The 21,540-nt window shown below is 40.2% G+C and overlaps 1 protein-coding gene across 1 annotated transcript in view; it reads left to right on the forward strand.

Moving 5' to 3' along the window:
• Positions 1-21,540, forward strand: part of RYR2 (ryanodine receptor 2) — a 545,602-nt gene that overhangs the window by 463,153 nt on the left and 60,909 nt on the right. The window contains exons 81-86 of the mRNA XM_084828209.1: positions 4,467-4,566; positions 7,878-7,957; positions 8,524-8,600; positions 10,587-10,660; positions 20,182-20,262; positions 20,929-21,017. Of these exons, the coding sequence (XP_084684335.1) occupies positions 4,467-4,566; positions 7,878-7,957; positions 8,524-8,600; positions 10,587-10,660; positions 20,182-20,262; positions 20,929-21,017 (501 nt within the window). The remainder of the gene's footprint in view (positions 1-4,466; positions 4,567-7,877; positions 7,958-8,523; positions 8,601-10,586; positions 10,661-20,181; positions 20,263-20,928; positions 21,018-21,540) is intronic.

The following is a 21,540-nucleotide window of genomic DNA, read 5'->3' on the forward strand; positions in this document are numbered from 1 at the left end:
GCGCCTCCCCCCCCGGCCAGAATTTCGGAGGGAGGGACGGAGTGCCTCCCCCCCACCGCAAGTCAAATTTCGTTCAAGGTAAGTGACTTTCGTACATCCTTATTCCCCAGAAATGAGTAGAAACATTTGTTTACAGAATAGGAGAAATCTGCAGAGCAGCCTTCTGAGAGCTCCTCTGACCTGCTTCATTCCAGAAACAAGTCTTCCCATTTGTTTCTGATTGCTTCAGGAATCACTATCTTCCGATTGTGCTAGTGATAGGTGCCCACTAGAAGGAAGTATCCTACCTCTGCTGTCTTTTTGACCTGGTCACTCTCTTGTGGTTGATTTTTTAATCTCTTCCTTCACACAGCTGTGACACAGCCACCCTGCTATGGATTATACAAAATTAAGCCATATACTCTTGAGGCTAAAATCCTGTGTTTTCTCACTTTGCAGAAAAATCCACTAAACAGAGTGGGTCTGTCTTCTGAGTAAACATTTATAGGCTTGTTCTCTAAATTTCATAAATATACCAAAATACAATTTTATATGCTAATGAAGTTTTAAATGATGCATTTATTTTGTTAAAGCAGTAGAATAAGTTTAGGTTTGATATGAAAGTAAGTATTGCATATATTTTAGTTTTTCCCCAAAATTCTGTTTTTTCTGGGGATGGGAGTAGAAAATACCTAGGCTTTTTTCCATGGCTTCAAAATTTCTGATTCATGTAGCAATTGTAATATAAGGTTCCGAAGACAAAAATGAGTCGAGAAACAATTTTAAGATACCCATAGTAACAGTTCTAAGTTTTTTCCAGGTTAATGTACAGAGAAAGAAAGGCAGATTGAATTGTAGGATCTGAATGTGATCCTACAATAAGGAAGTTAATTGAGAAGGTGTAGTTCATTAATCCCTTAATGTAGTGTTTGATCTCTTATTTCTTAATAGTCAGCTGTACCTTCAAACTTACATTTGTATAATGAAATCCTGTATTATCTTAGGGTTGCTGAGAGGAATTCTGCCCTACCTACCCTCAGTTTGAAATTGACTTATATTATTCTTGCAGTGTATCTGGGCTGAGGCTTGCTGCTTACCTTTTCCTCCCTATTTAAATTCTTCCATTTGCAACAGTGTCTGAAAACAACTTGTATTTTCTCTGTCGCACTTTTGGCCACTTCAACCATCTGTGTGCTGGCATCTATGTATATCCCTCAGCCACCACAACTGGTTCACTCCAGTGATGACAAACCCATCATAGGCTGCATCCTATATCTCATAGATCAGGGTCTGCTTTGAGTGTTAGGGTGTTCTTTTTCGATCAGATGCATTTTCTGGTCCTTGGGTTTGCACTGAAGATGGGGCCTGAACCAGTCCAGAACATGTTGTCACTTCCTAACTGTTGAGCCATTATACAGATACTCTGAAATTAACTGTATATGATTTTACAGTAGTACTAGCATTAGAGCAAATGCTAATTCTAGCAGGATAAAACTTTCAGTAGAAAAACTATTGTAAAGCACATTTCATACACATGCACATACCACCCTCTGTGTTAAAGTATCCAATAATGTTTATGTCCTTCAAGTCACTTTGTGTCTGTGTTTTTGCGTTGTCCTTCTTTCCTTTAAAACTGATTTATTTGAATGAGTGTCCTATTAGACGGAAATCAGTCTTTTATAAAATTTATTTGAATGAGTGTCCTATATTAGAGTAGATGGAAATCAGTCTTTTATAAAATGCAGCATAAGGAGGTTTTGATTAATTATTACTTTACAGACCTATATGGAATTCAGTAAAATCATTTGGGATTGGATCAAGACTTCCCATGAGGGGAATTCCACTCATGGGGTGCTCCGTGGGTGAATTTTGCTGATACCTCCTTCCCCTACAACCCCGTGTGCTCCCTGAAAAGCTGCTCTGGAAGGTAGGGGGCTCTCTAGAACAGTGTGGGAGGTGCTGGGGAAGGAGTGATTGGGAAAATTTGCACTGCCCCCCTTCCACCAGCAGGAGCTTCGGCTAAATCAGAGTCCCTTCCATGGATAGAAGGAGCCTTTCTGTTTGTGGAAGGGCACACCTGGAACCAATACTAGGGCTTTTGTTTGAATGTAGCACACATTATATTTTCCAGTGTGCTAGGTCAGAAACAAAAACAAATTTTAAAGTACATTTTTTTCTGATTCAACATAGATTTTAATAGGAGATAAAAACAAAAACAAATTTTAAAGTACATTTTTTCTGATTCAACATAGATTTTAATAGGAGATAACACATGATAAAGTAGAAAGAAGCATAGGCAGAAGAGTATTGAGAACATAAAATGGCTCTTTCCATATACTTTTTATTTGTATTGCTGTGTTCTGCTTTCTATTTAAAATGCTGAAACAAAAATACAGAATATTTAAAAATTGCAGCTTTTTGTTGCTTACTGCAACCTCCTAATTTAATGTCTACATAGCATGCTTTTCTGAACATGTAGGTTGGCTCCAAGAGTCTGGTGTAAACTCCATGTAGGAAGGGGAACATTTTCCCACATAGCAGGGGAATGCTCAAGGAAGTGCTCCAATGAATAGGCAGATGGCATGTTCTCTGATGAAACATGCTAATAATAACAACAATGTCTATGCCATTGCTTTAGTTCTCAATTTCTAACATATTTTCTTTCTTCATCACCCACAGTCCATGCAACATAGCATGATCTATTCAATTGCTCTCTAGTCAGATGTTAATAGCTAATAATTTCTGATGTTATTCTTGGTTTTGCAACTTGCCATTATTTATAAGACTCTGTTTCCTGTAGAAATTATAACATTCTCTGATGCTCAATTCTGTTTCAACTTGCCCATAACTTTGACCTCAAGCCATTTAAGATGGAAGGAAAAAGGCTTAATACCAACGTGTTGTCAAAATTTTCTTTACTAATACTGGCAAAAATTTATACATGAAATTTGTAGCAGAATGAAAAGAAAAAGATTGTTGGGTCTAAAAAATGAAGTGTAGGAAAAATGAAGATCTATATTTAAATACTTTTAAAGAGACAAAATATTGTATTGCAGCTTCGTTGAAACTGTGTTGTAATTATGTTTTGATTGTGTGTGTTTCTGTTTTTATTTCTCTCTTCACAAGAAGAGGTTTAAACAAGAAGGCAAACTTTCCAAACTACTACAGCAGTAATGCAATGCAGTGCTGCCAAGCATTTTTTCTTCTTCTAATACATGCCTTATTTAGATTGTTTACACCACTTGAGAATGTTCAAACATAGGAACCCTAAACAATCATGTGAGGCAAGCAAATACCTAACACATTTTATTTCCCCAATATGATTTTTTAAAAAATTAAGTAACACATGTGTGGTTTCAACAAGAGTTTTCCGGTAACAATATAATTGACTTGCAGCCCAATCATCTGCATGCTTACTTGGAAGTAAACTCCACTATGTTTAATTAAGATTATTCCCAGGTAAGCGTTATAGGACTGGAACTTTAGTTTGATTTAGATTACGGACTTCCCCTCATTTGCTAAAGACATTTCCTTCCCCTTTCCCACTTCAATATTTAGGTTTTAAATGTAGACTATCCAAAGGTTTTCATTGTTTAAACCTCTTCTATCTTCCAGTGTCTACCTTCTTTACTTTAGATGGAATGTTCATGGTAGCAAAACTGTCTACCTTGGTACTTCTGCTGAAGTTGTTTTTAGGTCATATACATCATTTAGCCACTGTGTTTTTGGATGTGATACTACTTGACAGTGACATGCCCCATTGACTTGGACCTTTGGATGGATTCTCTTTTGTTATGGTGCTCTATGCAACCTCTTCTTCTTACTATAATTTTAAATTTTCTAACAGTTTTCAAATAATTACATGAAAGCTACAAGCCATCTTGAATTAGCTGTGCCTTGATGCTTTTGGTTTACTGTTTTTAGGTTTTGAGTAGCAGCTTGTAGTATTCAAAGCAAAGTTCAGTCATTGCTTGTCAGTTTATTCATTTCCAATCAAATATAAAGGTGAAATATAAATTACTACATCTTATGTCATCTTATTGAAATTGGTATGTCCCCCTAAATTTTGCATCTTATTAAATAGTTCCTGAATATATAATATATTCTTCTATCATAAAGTTCCAGCTTGCAGTATTAAGCAATTCTCAAACTACAAAATATTTTAATGAAATGTGAACATGGCTGCCCTAGGATATACAAAACCACATGTTTGAAACAAAGGGGATATACAAATTAAAGACTATGAATACTGTCCTAATTTTGTCCAGATGAGACAATTCCCCTCTAGAGACTGTCACTAAACTTCCGTCACAAAAATAGAGTGAGAAAACCTTGTGCTGGATGTTTGGAAAAGAAAATATCGACCGTACGGTATTGTATATATTGCATTAAACCTAAAGTTGCAATAGAGCCCATACATATGAAAAATCACAAAGAACAAATATTAATGCAATGCCTCAACTTAAGTGACTGGGATTTGTGTTCAGGAAAAAGAAATGGAAAAGCAAAAGCTTCTGTACCAGCAAGCAAGACTACATGATCGGGGAGCTGCTGAGATGGTCCTTCAGACAATTAGTGCCAGCAAAGGTAAGGGCTTTTAAATTATGCGTACATCCTCTCCCATTTCTCTGCAGATTTCACATTTGCTGCTGGAGACTTCCCTTGAAATGCAAATGCCAGCTTTGAGGAGGCAAAGTTTATCGGGACCATGGTGGGAGAGAAAGAAACTTTGATCGCGTTTGGATGTCACTTTAAGCCACAGTGGCTTAATACACTACTCACAGTAGTTTATTTTTTAAATAATCCACAATGCCCCACCACACACAAATGGGCTAATAAACTACTGTGAGTAGCTTATTAAGCTCCTGTGTGTAATCTGAGTCATCCCCCTGCCCCGCTGCAGTCCTCCTGCCCAAGCAGTGGCACTGTTTTACCCATTGACAACATTCCAGCATCACCCCAACAACCGGGGTGGTGGCTCTAAGGCACTGGAGGTTTGCAGGATCAGGGCTAAACTTCATACCCAGCCTCCCCTAGTGAGGAGGCACCCGATCCACCATCAAAACCCTGCACAAATATTCACAACGGAGCAAAAATCCCGAGTGCACCAAAAAGGGTTTGGTGGCTATAAAGCTTTGGAGGTTTGCAGGATCAGGACCAAACTTCATACACAGCTGTAATGCTTTTTCACTAAAGCGCTATAGTGAAAAGGTGCTATAGCACTTTAACTAAAGAGCACTATAGCTGTGTATGAAGTTTGGCCCTGATCCTGCAAACCTCCAAGGTTTTATAGCTGCCACCCCCTTTTTGGTGCACCAGGGATTTTTGCTCCTCTGTGAGTAATCACGCAGGGTTTTGATGACGCATCAGGTGCCCCCTGACTAGGGGAGGCTGTGTATGAAGCTTGGCCTCGATTCTGCAAACTTAAGTGTTCCCAATTGCGCATTTCACCCCACAGGCAAGACAATACTGAAATAGCCCAGGTTGTTTCCTTAACACAGAGAAGGCCCTCAGGAGCAGAGCAGCAGCAGTCTGAACCACACTTACAGCACAACTCCGTAGTAGAGTTGGCAGAGAATTCTGCCACGGATCACGGTGAGGCCGAATGCCAGTGCATTCAGCACCCCGAACTCCGTGGCGGGACGGCCTGCTACCCCCCGCCCCCCCGTGGATCCCCCCCGGGACAAGACTCACCTGGGGCGGATCTTCCAGGTGGCAGCATCTCCAGCGGCGGCTTCGGCTTTGGCATCTCCACTCTTGTAAAAGAAAAAAAGAAAAGAAAAACAAAGACGTGATTGGCTACGTAAAGATTTACGTAGCCTATCATGACTAGGTTTAAAAAAACCCCACACACGACGTGATAGGATACATAAATCTTTACGTAGCCTATCATGGCTGGGTGGGTTAAAAAACCCAAAAAAACGCGTACGCAAATGGCGGCAGCTATGGCCGCCGCCATTTGCGTTCCTTATTTTTGCCCTCTTAATCTACGTAAATATTTACGTAGACTATGACGGCGAAAATCAAGGGCAATGCAAATAGCGTAGCGGGTGCTATTTGCGTCCCTTTTTGATTCCCCGTTTTAGCCTACATAAATATTTACATAGGCTAAAACGGTGAATGAAAAAGGGACGCAAATAGCGCCCGCTACGCTATTTCCTTTCCCCTTGATTTTTGCCGTCATAGTCTACGTAAATATTTACTTAGATTAAGAGGGCAAAAATAAGGAACGCAAATAGCGGCGGCCGTAGCTGCCGCCATTTTCGTATGCGGTTTGTTTGTTTTTTACCCAGAGCCCTCCACGGCCGGAAATCTGGCTGCAGAAGGCTCCGGCCTGGCCGGGCCTGGCTGGCTGTTCCGCGGAGCTGCCGCGGAGCACAGCCGGCCTCAGAGAATTCTGGGGGGGAGGAACGGACCGCCTCCCCCCCCGGCGAGGATTCCAGGGGGAGGGACGGAACACCCCCCCCACCATCAACATAATCCACGAACAGGTAAGTGACTTTAGTACATCCCTACCAGGGAAGGCAGAGAATTCCGCCACAGATCTCGGGGAGGCCGAATGCCAGTGCATTTGGCCCCCTGAAATCTGTGGCCGAACGGCCTGCCCCCCCGCCCCCCCCGTGGATCCCCCCGGGACGAGACTTACCTGGGGCGGATCTTCTGGGCGGCGGCGGCTGCACCAGCGGCTTCAGCGGTGGCTTCGGCGGCGGAGGCTGGTCTTCCAACCGGCTGCCGCCGCCGCCATTTGCAGGTGTTCTTTTTTTTTTTTTTACACCCACGTGATAGGCTACTTAAGTTTTTACGTAGCCGCCACCATTTGCGTACGCCTTTTTTTTTTTTTTAACCCAGTTGTTTTAGGCTACGTAAGTTTTTACATAGCCTAAAACGTCTGGGTTAAAAAAAAAAAAAAAGGTGTATGCAAATGGTGGCGGCTACGGCCGCCGCCATTTGCGTTCCTTATTTTGGGCCGTCTTATTCTACGTAAATAATTACGTAGACTAAGACGGTGAAAATAAGGGGAATGCAAATAGCCTCCACTACGCTATTTGTGTTCCCCTTATTTTCGCCGTCTTAGTCTACGTAAATATTTACGTAGATTAAGACGTCAAAAATAAGGAATGCAAATGGCGGTGGCCGTAGCCGCCGCCATTTGCGTACAGGTTGTTTCCCCCCCCCCCCCAGAGCCCTCCGCGGCCAGAAATCCGGCTGCAGACGGCTATGGCCTGGCTGGGCCTGGCCGGCTGCTGAGCCGGCCAAGGAGGATTCCGGGGGGGGGGGGAGGAACGGAGCGCCTCCCCCCCGTCCAGGATTCTGGGGGGAGGGACGGAGAGCCTCCCCCGCCATCCAGGATTCCGGGGGGAGGGACGGAGCGCCTCCCCCCCCATCAGCATAATCCACGAACAGGTAAGTGATTTTCGTACATCCCTACATGCAGGTTAATTGCATTAATCCTATTCACTTCTGGCCCTCCAGATGTTGTTGTACTGCAACTGCCATTAGGCCTAGCAAGCAAAGCCAAAGGTGAGGGGAGGTGTAGGCCAAAACGTCTGGAGGGCTACAAGTTGCCCACCCTTGGATTAACGCAATCAATGTCATGTCTACCCCTGAGCACTGAGCCAGAATGCTTCTCAGACATAACCTGCAACCTTAGAGGCTCCTCATTCATCTATAGTTTTTCTTTTCTTTTCTTTTTCTTTTTCTTTTCTTTCTTTCCAAATAATTGTGGGGGTGGGGATGCATTTGGGAAGATGCTGGCAACTTTGTATAAAACAGTGTTTATTTCTACTGTCATCTGTAGAGGATATCTGAAGTATCTAGAGAATACTCAGATTATGGGAATGAAATATAAGAGCCTTTTTGACTGGGGCATCATAAATAAATAAATGTTTACTTTTCAGGTGAGATGGGCCCAATGGTTGCAGCCACCCTAAAACTTGGAATTGCCATTTTGAATGGAGGAAATTCTACTGTTCAACAGGTAATTGTGGTGGTATCTAAAAATCTAAAATTCAATTGCTGTTTCCTTTCAGACTTAGTATTACTGTATCTTGTTACGCGTTTTGCTGATAGCTTACAGTTTGTGATGAGTTAAGAAGTAATTGAATCTCTCCTTAAGTGATCCAGAATCCTTTGATTCTGAGCTTGCCTGAACATTAAACTTATCTTCAGAAGCCTTTTTCCAGAGCCCCCTGCCTTCAGAGGTGAGGTGTGCAGTGAGAAGAGAATAGGGCCTTTTCAGTTGTGGTGCCCCAGCTCTGGAACAACTTCCCCAGGGAAACCTGTTTGGCACCCAGTCTGATATCTTTTTGGTGCCAGGTAATTCTTCTTTATTCATCCAGACATCTGATGTCTTTTAATCCTTCTGTTCTTTGTTTCTGTTTTTAAATTCCTGCTGCTTTCCTATGTCTGTACTGTATTTTATATGGATCTGTATATTAGTATTCTTGGAGCTGCTCTTGGAGCTGAAGTAATGGGATATAAATGTCTAAAATAAATTCTAGTCTAGTTCATATATAATTTTACAGAGCATTTTTTTCCTTGTAGAAAATGCTTGAGTACCTCAAGGACAAAAAGGATGTAGGCTTCTTTCAGAGCCTTGCTGGTCTTATGCAGTCTTGTAGGTAAGAGAACAAATACTATATTTTTTTCCACACTAATTTTATCATATCGTTATAAATTCCAGTACTTAATTTGGTTTTCCTGTGCCTATCTGCTTGGAAATAAATCATGGCCACCAACAGACAAGGTAGTAGGGTAGGTAGGTTCAGAAGTATATTAGTTTGTAAATTAAAAGGAAAAGAAAAGAAACCTCAGACCAATCCAACCAAGACTGAACATGTTCAGTGACCTTCAGGAGTGACCGAATATTGAGAATGTCAGTTGGACTTAAAAAACCAGAAAATGGGTGAGGATGTTGGCCTTCTTGAATTGCTAGCAGCTTATTGTATCTTAAGAGGAGGGAATTAGGGTCAGTGTGTATGTGTGTGCTGTAATGTTTTTGAAAATGCTGTCTATGTACAATAAGGGGGTTTCAGGATAGAACCCTTTCTACCCTAACCCTTTCCTGCTTCCCAGAAACCTTTCCCTGACCATGCTTACGTAGTACTGACATTCTCAGATTTGGGGCTAATAACCAGTTCCAAACTTGATCTCTTTAGTGCCATATAGCACAGTGGGGAAAGATTTAGGGAGAATGGCAAACAAAGGAAATAGGTATTTTCCATCCCCTCACTCCTGTCCTGAACCCTAAATAGTGTGACAAGGACCCTGCTACAGACTAGCTGAACAGGAACACTCTTGTTAGGAGTTGTGCATACACTGCAATATTTTGTTTTGGAGATCCAGTTCTTCCCTCTAATACCTAAATTGAATATTCTGGTGCCAATCATTTTAGAAGTACCATAGAGACATTCAAAAAACAAGGTAGTGGTTTTGTCATATTTTGGTCCCTCCCTGGTACACAGAATTATGATGGTTTTAAATTAAAAGAAAAAGTAATTTTTGAAAAGCCTAAAATGGACCAGTAAGGATGTATGCTCAGTGGCTTTCAGGATCTACAGAACATCGAGGATAGTTGAGCCACAGAATATTGAAGGTGTCAGTTAAAAAAAAAAAAAAAAGTAATATGAAGTTGTAAATTGGCCAGCTTGAGCCCCTAACAATATACAATGTTCTGGGGGCAGGCAGGATTGATCAGATCTGTGAATTTGAAAAACTCCTTCTTTACACTATGCAGAGAGGATTCAGAAGGAAAGAAAGGAAAAAGGACACCCGTGGGATATATTGCTATATTCCTTGTCCCAAACCTGTTGTAGTGCTATGTAGCACAGAGGGAAAGATTTCATGAGGGTAGGAAAGCAAAAAAGAGTATGCTGTCCATACTTTTTTGTTGTCCTTCAGAGATTCATTACAAGAAGGTTTTAGCCATTTTGTCTGGGTAGCTCATGGCTAAGTACATCATTGCTATGATGGGGTAGGCTTTTGGAATCAGGCTCTCTGCTCTTAAGAAGGGATTACAGTGGGTGAGGTGTCACCCACAGCAGCTTTCTGAGGCAGTTCGCCTCTGGAGATCTGTAAACTGGTCACATAAGACTTTTATACATCTTCCCTAGACACTGCAGGATGGATACATTTTCTTTAGTAGACGTATTCTGTACAAAGGGGTCCTGCAAAAGTTATTTTGATTAAATATGAGCGCTCAATTTACCTATGGGAGCCCCTAGAACTAGTACAGCTTTTTACGGACCATGGAACTCAAGACTGCCCTCCTCACACAACTGCAGAAACAGAGAATTTCTTACAGATCTTACTTGTCTTAAGCATGATTCAGAACATCTTTAATTGTCCCTCTGAATGAGTGAGTCCTCCTGTTTAAGCAGTCTCTTAAAGATGAAGCCCATTTACTTAAAAATGTGAAAAGGAAGAGAGACTCATATTTTTTCAGCCATAAAGAGATAAAAATTCAAACATGCAGCTGTTACTTCATTGGAATTAATCCAGATATACACCAGTTTAAATGAGAGAAGAATTTGTCCTGTTCAAGTCCATCATAATAGAATAATGACTTGTGATATAATCTAAACTGCATGTTGCCTTTTTCATTTTAGTGTTCTTGACCTAAATGCTTTTGAACGTCAAAACAAAGCAGAGGGCCTTGGCATGGTAACAGAAGAAGGATCAGGTATTATCGTCTTAATGAAAAAGATTTGTGACCTTTCCCTTTAAATCCACTGAATGAAAGTAAGTCATATCCAAACATGTGGAGGACCACCACAAACCAGTGCCACACCCTGCGTGATTTAAAGATTATGCGCCCTCAGACAGTTTATAGTTTCATTGATTTGTGGTAAGAAAGCACTTGCCTGAGGGTTGTTTATTTTAAACCAGTGGAAAAGAATTAGATTTATAAATTCTAAAATAAAATGTCACGGAAAGATGGCTTCTTTAGAAAATATATTTACTTGGAAATATTTTAGACTGAGTTTCTTTCATGAAAAACCCTGAAAATTTGAACTTTTGATTTTGAACCAATTTGCCTCTTCTACCCTCTCATCCACTCATTCGTTCTCTCCCTTTGCTGTCTTTTTGTTTGTACTGTAATACTGTTATTGTTTCTGTCCAAAATCCTTGGGTTATTTTCTATATTATTAGTTGTGCTACCAAGCAGCCATTCTTTGTCTGTATTCCCAATGGTAATTTCTTCCATAATCTACTTTAGTTAATCCTTTTCATATTTGTATTCAAAATAAGGGGGAAAACGTGACTGTTTATTTACTGCTGTGTTTTCTAATTTCATAATTCATATTTTTGATATTGCATGTATCAGTGGTTTGCCTGCAGCCATTATGCACAGGCATATCCTTAATTATTCAAGTGTTTTCATCAAGCTAAAACAATTAACTTGAGTGAAAACCGTTAAAGCTCTTTACAGTTTCTTCTAAAAATTCTTTTACTTTCATCAAATATTCATCAACATGATCCAATTTTTAATGTTATATACATTTTTATTTTTACTCATTTGAGTAGTTCTGTCGCAGTCGGCTCATATGAGTAAATTTTGATATTCAAATTATGCACAGACCTGCTCGATCCATTAATTTACTGAAAATTATTCTCCATAATGCTTGGCCATTGGGGACATAATTTCTGTTAATATATATTTTATATTTCTGTAATTATTCATAGTAACGCTTGGATTTTCATTTCAGCAAGTCCAGTTTTCTAAAACCTCTGCAAAGGTTACCTAAATAGGAAAAAGCATGCCTATATAAATAACTAACACGAATTACTTTTCTGATGTCAGGATATTTTTATGTTTCCTCATTTGAAGGCTTTTTGTGTGTGTGTGTGTGTGCCTGATTTGAAGTTTTGGATTCATAGAGAATTAAATTGCCAAAAGCAATGCTACGTATATTTTTAATCTGCTGAAACAAATTCTCACTTTTTTCTTTTTTCCCCGTTTTCTTTTCTTTGAAATAAATGTCCTGTCTTTCCCTTCCTCAGTCATCACTCATGAGCGTGGTAATTATTACATACAAATTGCCTTTCTTTTTCCTGTTGTTAGCTTTGTGTCAGCACTGTACAGCTCCTGAACACCATGTAGTTTGTTTTTGTTTTCAGAATTTAAAAGAGTGGGCTCTTTTTTTTATTATTATGGTTGTATTCTCCAAACTTTCCGTTTGTATGCCAACTTTCCCCACATCTTTGTTTTTCCTCCCTTTCTCAGGATTTGCACAGTAACTGGCACACTAGATGTAAGAGCAGCAAGCTTTTTTGGTTTTTATTTTTTTTTCTGCTTCATTTGGTGGTGTTTATTTTCTTAGTGGGCCAAGTATTTGTGATGGTTGGATGTAAACAAAATGTGTGCATACAATATTAAAACCCACCATGTGCTGTAGTCTTCCTGTAGCATTTCTGTTGTGTATTTAATGTGGCTTTATGGCTGCATTGGTTTGTGCAATCATAGGAAATCAGTGGAGGATCCAGAGTTCGGTTTGAGGGTGGGATAGAAAGGGGATGTTTAATGACAGAAACTACCTTTATAAAGTAAACAGCATTAATGCATGATCACCAAAGTCATAACTATGTTGCTAAGACTTCTCTTATAATGCTGATCCTACTGTGCTTCACTGAGTCAAAATCCTAAAGAATCAAGTCTCTTAGTAGAAATAAACTCTAATAGACAGGGCAAGACTTAAAACATGTTACTTAGGAGAGAGATGAAATTCTAAGGGTGACATTATTTGAATCCATTTTGGCAGGGAAACATCACAAGGGGAGAATACCCCAAACACTCTTAGTGGTTACTTGTTCATCTAAACACACCTTCATGTGGTGAAATCAAGATGCAATAACATTCAGCAAACACAAAATACAATATTTGAGTATGATACAGCCAAAGCTAAGAACTTTGAATTGATTGATTTCATTAGTAGAGTTGAAGCACAATCCTATGCTTGTCTATTCATAAGGAAGATAGCGTGGGGTGTCTGGGAAAGGGTTGGAGTCCACCGGGCTCCCCCCCCTTGCCCCTCTGGAGCCTGCTTCTATGCCTGCCCCCACTCGCTGGGCCACGTGAGTTGCTGGAGAGCTCGGCGAGTGGCCAACGAGCGTTGAAGGGCCAGCTGTCCTCAGAGAGAGCTGCAATTATGTGCAAAATGATGGCTGTTCCCCATTCTGCATTATACCTCTCAACTTCCCTGCTTCTCTGATGCTGCAACTTTGCTGTATCGGGGCTGTGTGATGAGGGAATCATGATCCTTTTCTGATGTACATCTTACTTGGGAGCTTCTCTGATGCTTGTGTTACTTTGCAGCTTGAAAGGAGGTTGGGAGCAATAACTCCCAAAGGAGCAGAAATCCTGTGTACACCAAAAAGGGGATGGCGGCTATAAAAGCTTGGAGGTTTTCAGGACCAAACTTCACACACAGCCTCTCCTTGGGAGGCACCTGAGCCACGCTCAAAACCCTGCACACTTACCCCAGAGGAGGGAAAATCCCAGGTTCAAGAAAGAGAGGGTGATACAAATAAACCCTTGGGGTTTTTGCAGGATTGGGACAAAACCCTCAATTGCAAATTTCCCCCCGATAACAATTGCTAGCATAAAGCCTTTATTATCTCAAAATCACTAAAGTGCTATAGCGGTTTAGCAATACAGTGTAGTTGCGCATTTCACCCCTTCCCAGATAATACTGGCAGAGACACTTCTGTTCACTATAGCGCTTTAACACCATAGTGGAATTGCGCAAAAACAGAATTATGCAAACATTGAATTGCGCAAAAATTGAATTCTGCATCCCCCCCGTCATTTTCTTTCTTCTTGGAAAAGTGACCAGAGAAGAAAAAGGGGATGGGAGCTATAACTCCCTGACAGCTTGCTGGAATGGGGTGAAACTGCACAGGTAAGTGACCTCATGGGGAGCCTTCAGATGCTAGAGTGGATAATTGCTGGTTTTAGCAGGGAGCAGCTCTTCTTCTATTCCCCCATATTCCCCTATTCCCTACCATTTTGAGCATAATCCCAGCTCAGCTCAGTATAGTGACAGGCGCTCCTACAGTGCTTGTCAGCCACACACACCAAACCCTCCAGCAGCGGGCGCGGCGGGTGGTGGAGGCAGCTTGGTGAGTGAACAACAAATGCAGATGGAGGTGAGTCTATCCATCCCTATTCATAAGTAAGTCCCACTGAGTTCAATGGGTCTTACTCCCAGACAGGTATGTCTAGGATTTCAGCCTTAAAAGCACTTGCTTTCATCTCTTCCATTGAAATCAATGGGATTTCAAATTCAAATTGAAAGTTTAACTTTCAATTGATAGTGTCTTATTTTTCAGATATTTCTCAGCCATATGTACTAATCATATAAAATGTCCCTAAAATATAAATGATTGTAGGATACAAATAATCTAATAGAATAATTATTTAGATAGAACAACTACATGCATAATAAAGATTTATTTTAACAGAGAACTATAATTTTCAAATATTTGCCATAATCCATATGCACATCATGCCTGGAGTTTTTGCATGTGTGGGCTTCTTCATTTCATTGGGGAGAGAGCATGGGATGCACATGCAAAACTACCCCTTTAGTTGAAGTGAATGGGGAAATCCACTTAAGCAGGGAGCCCTCATGAGTTTTTGAGTGGGCACATTTTTTTCTGCAGTACATGATAGGTCAGCTCTTAAAAATAGAACAGCATTGCATATTCCTGATAATTAGACATCAAAATGGGAACTTGGAGAAATTATATAGAAGCAATTCCTCTAACATAACATGCATTTGTTGAATATGGATGGTAACTTATAGGATCCAGTGTTATTCTATTATGCCCAGCTAAACAATCAAGACTACAATAAGCTGCACAGAACTCTTTTGTAAAATGGATTTTAAATTATACTGTTTTTCAAAGAACACATATTTATTCAAAATTGAGGGATATGTTAATTCTTTTTAAGTAACAGAATGAAGCATAGAATACGTTATGTTGGTTTAATGAAGAGTGCATATCTTGCTTGTTTAAAAGTATGGGCTTTCATTGCAGGTAATACAATAAGTATTTCAGACAGACCTAAATCTATATGTTGTAACTGGTGGTGTGATACAGAACTGTCTCTTTCCTTGAGATAGAAAAAATGAAAATAGTCTAGTAAATCAACTTGGCTGAAAGATTTGTTGCCAGTTGTTACCTTTGTACTGCCCTTTCCCCCACAATCTCTCTGTCCTGATGCCCTCTCACTATGGCCAACTTCATGCTTCATGTTCTTAATACTGGACCCCCCACTGGTAAAACATTGGTGGTTCTTTACCAGATATGATTTGTCTTTGTGATGTAATTAATGTTGCATTTTCTTTATGTGTTATGTTTTACTTGCTACAGTTATTATTGGGAAAAAAGGTTCAAAACCAAAGGCATACATGATACATCAGTGTACATTAACTTGTGTTACATTTTCATTTAATTCTTACAATCTATACAATGTTCCCATAACTCATGATAAGCTTGAAAGTGCATTTTCTCTCTCCTTTCAGTCTTTTACCATAGTTAACAGATAATGGAATATATTTGATATATATGTTTTAAAATAATTTTTATGCTCTTTGGTTTTCTCATGGTATAAGATGTTAATTTTGTTTAGTCCTATCACCCAGACATTGAAGAGAAAGTTTCAAATCTTGTTACATATGGAGTAACTTGAAATTGATTTTAATTCATAGAAGAAATATATTTACAGCACAACCCTATACATGTCTACTCAGAAGTAAATCCCATTGAGTTCAGTGGGGCTTACTGTTAGGTAAGTGTGGACAGGATTATAGCCTTAATAGCCTGTTTAATCATAAGTAAGCCGCACTGAGTTCAGTACTTAAAATTGCAGCCTAAGTAATCAGGTGGGGAAAGATGATTTCAACCATTTATTGCCTTCCAGTTTTAGCTCCATCCTATTCCTTCCAAGAATTGCCAGGTTCACTAATGACAAGCTCTCCTCTCTCTAGATATTGATTGTAGATTTAGTGCATGCTGTGGCTAGGGGAAAAAAAAGTACTGTTCAAGAAAACCTGAGGTTACTGTCAAATGTGTCATGAGTTCTGATGGAATTGGTATTGGTGGCACAGTAAAATAAATGAAAATTCCATGTTAAATTGTAACCATGGAATATATTCTATCTGTTTATAAGTTTTCCTGTATAATTGGTCGATAATGATGACTTAGCCAATACCAGAAGCTTGCACCTTTCTTCTGGTAAATATGGATGTGCAACTTGGGCTGCCTAGGAGCTATTTCATGGGTAGGTTAGCTGGGGTGGGATAAGCCAAGTGTACATTTACCACAGGTGCTGTCTTACCTATGAGCATATGACAAGGGCCAATTAAATGTAAAATCTTGGAATAAAAAGAAATAAACATTCCTTACTGGTTTCTTATTTTTCCTTTATAATGTGCATGGAGCCCCCGATCTGACTCGGAGGCCACTTTGGGACTTCTGAGGCAGGCCTGATCGGCTCGGGCTGATTTGCCCCCCCCCCCACTTGCTTCAGCCTATGAAGCCGAAGCAGGATTTGGACATCTGAATCCTGGTTCTCTCCCCCCCAAATGCCATCCAGCCACCAGCTCTTTACATTGGACCTTGGCCCATGAGTGGGGGAGAGCTGCTGCTAGGGGAGCCACCGCCACTGCTGGGGCAGCTGCTGCTGCCAAGGGGAACTGCCAGTGCTGGTGCCGCCGGGGGAGCTGCCGCTGCCACTAGGGGAGCTGCTGCCACTGCTGCCAGAAGAACTGCTGCTGCCTCCAGCTCCTAGGCCCACTGGATGCGTGCTGGCAACCATCTTGTTGTCCTGGAGAGGGGGAGACAGTTTTAAAATCATGACTCCCTGTTGCCAGTTTTAAAATCGTGACTCCCTGTCGCCAGTTTGAAAATCGTGACTCCCTGTCGCCAGTTTTAAAATGGCTCCTCCCTTCCAGAACAACAAGACGGCCTCCGTCACATGTCCAGAGGACTCGGGTAAAGAGCTGGGGGCTGGGTGGCAGCAGTGGTGGTGGTGTGGCAGCTGGGCTTCCAGATCACTCCAAAGCACATTGAAAAGCTTTGGAGCGACCCGCTTTACTTCATGCCACTTCGTTCCCCCTCCATTTTGCCTCAGAGGTGGCTTGAAGCTCCCTGCTTCAACTTGGGGCTCGGGCTTCGGGCCGAAGCAGTGCACAGCCCTAGTTTCAACTGAAATGAACCTTTTTCTCATCTTATAATATGAAACGTGGTTTGCATATGTTTAACATTCTTTAAACATTTCTGATTATTAGTGACAAGGAGCCTTAAAACAAACACATGGAGAGATAATTAGTAAACTGGCATTTAAGCACTTTCAAGGGAGTACAACATACACCATTTTTTCTTTCTACCAGACGTTACTTTTGTTTAATACATTGCAATCTCAGATTGTCCATAGTGGAAACACAAAACCATCTATATGTGTAACAATACCATTGAAATGCAGCATGGGCACTGGCAGTATTTTAGCTAAATAGAAACATGTAAAGGAAGCCTTTTTAAATCTTTGATTTTTTTTAATGTATAACTGTTCTTCCAGATCTACAGCACAGAATATACGAAATTGTTTTTAAAGGCTTCTGGCTTAGACTGCCAGTTTTCGTTATATAAGTACAATCTGTTCCTCTATTGTAGTCTGTCCCTACCATGTATAAGCTGGGTAGAGCCAGGAGACCTAAAAGATACACTATACCCCTTCTCTACATTCATGAATGAAGATTTGACTTCCTACACAAGTTTCTTTTTCATGGGCCGATACTTAATATCAAGGAGGTGTCACTAGGTTTGTTTGTTTTTGAAGGTTTGATAAATTTCCCTTGACAAAAGTTTTATGGAACAAATCAAATACTGTTCTTTGTTCATTTATTGAATTTATTAAACACTTAATAAATTATCTTGTTCGAGATTTCTCTTGAACAAGCCCAGCTCAGGGTTTGCAGTAATACTTACTTCTGCACCATTTAAATATTTTTCTGATTAAGCTGAGGTTTCATATTTTTATGGCAAGGGTGGTCATTTCATTTTTACTTGTAAGTACTCTCCTTGGGCTTAATAAGATGTCCTTGATTCAATAAGATCTCCAGTATCTGATGTAACAAGGAATTCTATGGCTTTAATACCGCCATTCAACAAAACTACAACTTTGTCATAATTGAGCAGAATTTCTGCCTCTGGCCCTTTCTCATCACCTACTACAGTATAAAGGACACAGACTGGCTTCGTGCTGCTTGGAATAGGCACTGAGCACATGCTTCCTAGATCCTGCCCTTCTTGGCATACTATCTAATAGAAGGGGGTTAACCGTCTGAGCCCAGAATGTAATAAATGCCTCATTATGAGAGGAGGTGGTCCAATCTGTCCTGGAAGAAGCAGTTGTGAGACCATTTCTAAAGAAACCTTTGAAACCTGAGGCCAAGGAAGGTGCTCAAGTAGGTAGTTGCTGTGCAATCTCAGGCACTCTTGGATGAAACTAATTATCTGGATCCATTTCAGTCTGGTTTCTGGCCAGGTTTTGGCACAGAAACATTCTTGGTTGCCCTTCTAGATGACTTCCACCAGGAAAAGGACAAGGGGAGTGTAACCCTGCTAATTTTCCTGGATTTCTCAGCAGCTTTCAATACCAGTGACACTGGTATCCTCCTGGAGGTGTTCTCTGAGTTGAGATTTAGTGGCACCATATTTGGGTAACTCTGCGTCTATCTGGAGGGCTGATTCCAGAAAGTGCTGTTAGGAAACTTCTGTCTGACTCTCATAGCTCTTATGCTATGGAGTCCTGCGGGGTTCCATCGTGTGTCGTATGCTTTTCAACATCTACATGAAATGGCTGATTGAGTCATCTGGAGTTTCAGGGTTGGTTGTCATCAATATACGTATGACACTTAATGTTTTCAAATACATCGAATTCAGATGAGTCAGTGGGAGTGTTGAATTGCTGCCTGGAGGCAGTGATGGGCTGGATGAGGGCCAAAAAGCTGAAGTTCCATCCCAACAAGATGGATGTAGTGTTGGTGGATGTTGGTGGATAGATAGTGGATCTATCAACTTGTTCTGGAAAGAACTGCAGTCCTGCTAAAGAATCAGGTTAGCAGTCTGAGGGAGGATCGTTGATCCATCTCTGTCACTAGAGAGGCCCAACCAAGTGGCATGGAGCGTGCTCCACCAGCTAAGGCTGGAGTGCCAACTGCAACATCCCCTGGATAGAGAGAGTCTGACTACAGTTATTTATGCTCTGGTAATCTCAACTACTGTAATGTGTTGTATGTGGGACTGCTTTTGAAGATGGTTCAGAAACTTCTCCTAGTTCAAAACACTAGGTTACTAACTGGGGCAAGACGTTGGGAACATATTAATACTTAAAAGATCTTCACAGGTTTCTGGTCTGTTTCGGAGCACAATTCAAAGTGCTTGTACTTACCTTTAAAGCCATACGCAGCCTGCCCATACACTAAACTCGTCTTCAAAGGCCCTCATCCGGGTGCCCTGGCCATCTGAGGTTGGGCAGATCCCCACAGGGGAGGGGGCCTTTTCAGCACCTAGCCTGTGGCTTTCTCTCCCTATTGAAACTTGCTGGGCTCCTTTGCCTTTTAGGCACCAGGGCAAAATAAGGAAAACATCCTTATTTTCCTAGACTTTTAAGCTCCGATGTACTTTGATGCATGGTGTGATTCTTTTTAGCAGTGGCTTTCTGTGACTTTCTTAGTTATTGTAAGCTCTCCTGGAAATTTTGAATTAAAGTGTAGTATAGAAATCATTTGTATTAAATTAAATAGAGGAAGAATTCTGCAGGAATCCCATTTGGGTCAATAGTTGGCATCACTATACCAGAAGCTCATTTTAGTCACTCTTGAGAAACTATTACATTCCAGCTATTATATGTTTACAAATAGAAAGTTTAAATGGAAAAAAAAATCTAAAATGTTGCCAAACCCATGCTGCCACATTTTTTGGAGAGAAATGTACTTCTAAATTTTACATGTTTTTCCTATGATGAACACACCTTTCTTCAAGTGTGAGTATGCCATATATTTGATTCTGAAAATATGCTGTAAGAGTCACTTATATCAACACAGTCTTTTTTAGCATAACCCAGCAGCAGTATATGTGAGTCTGTAGAGTTAATCTTTCCTAATACTTAACTGGCATCTGGCTTTTCCACAGGAGAAAAGGTGATGCAGGATGATGAATTTACTTGTGACCTCTTTCGATTCCTTCAGTTGCTTTGTGAAGGGCACAGCTCAGGTTTGTTGGCAGAATGCCAGTAATTAATGCAATGCTGGAATAATCAGCTATAAATATAAGTACTCAATTGTAAAAGACTTAACGTATTTATTTCATTTTTCCAAATTGTGCTCCAAACAAGCAGTGTATGAAAACAGAATAGTTGTGTAAATTAAAAACATATTTTCTTATACAGGTGACCTATGAAAAAAATATTTAAATGACATCTCAAGGGAAATAAATGGTGCTTACTTTGTTAAGTTCTTTTAGTCTCTTTTTAAGAAGTGTAACATTGTTTTTCTTATTTCGTAAATTCTCTTCCTAATGTCCAAGAAGTATTATTTAGTACATAGTACTACTAGTCAAGTGATTAACTCTTTTCGCTAAACTAAGCAGACACAGCACAAAATTGGATTTAGTCCTCCTTATGAAAATTGAATTTGGTCCTCCCCTCGTATCCCAGTCCAGGGCCCCTAAATTAGCAAAAGAGTATAGTATTATTTTAAGGAATAACAAGGTACTTTTAAATTAACATAATTAAGATGTTTGAAAAAGGAAAATACAGATTTGCAACAGAAAATATGCTTAAGAAAACCCATACTACATTGTATGTTATGATAGAAAAGTATTTTCAAGGAATTTAAGGTTGGGGCAACTGTTAATTCAATTTTATTCTATTCTTCAAAGATTTTCAGAATTACTTGAGGACTCAGACTGGTAACAATACAACTGTCAATATTATCATATCTACTGTGGATTATTTATTGAGAGTTCAGGTAAAATACCATTTTGTTTTTATTTTTTTATTATTACATTTATATCCCACCTTTTTTGTCTTGCAAGGAGCCCAAGGCGGCTTACATGGTTCTCCCTATCCCCATTTTGTCCTCACAACAATCCTGTGAAGTAGGCTAAGCTGAGAGTCAGTGACTGGCCCAAAGTCACCTAGTGAGCTTCATGACTGAGTGGGGACTTGAACCCAGATCTCCCGGGCCCCAATCCAACACTCTAGCCACTATACTACACTGCATGTCAACTGTTGTTAAATCAGTTGTTGAAAATAGCTGCAATTAAAATGTAAAGTCTTATAACAGCAGTGTTTATCTTATTTTGCCATAATTAAAATTCGCTTATGGCTGATAGCTGATAAGTTGTGAAGCACATCAATTTCCCTCCATTAGAATATTTTATATGGAGTAGACTGATTGGAGAGGGCCTACTTCCTGTTCTCCAGCCTTCTCAAAACTATCAAGGTTATAGGGTTCCAGTAATATGGAATGGGAGAAAAGTGCGGTCTAT

The sequence above is a fragment of the Heloderma suspectum genome, chromosome 1 (assembly GCF_057233095.1).
Source record: "Heloderma suspectum isolate Gila_16-S chromosome 1, 16-S_ref, whole genome shotgun sequence".
NCBI classification, from domain to species: domain Eukaryota; kingdom Metazoa; phylum Chordata; class Lepidosauria; order Squamata; family Helodermatidae; genus Heloderma; species Heloderma suspectum.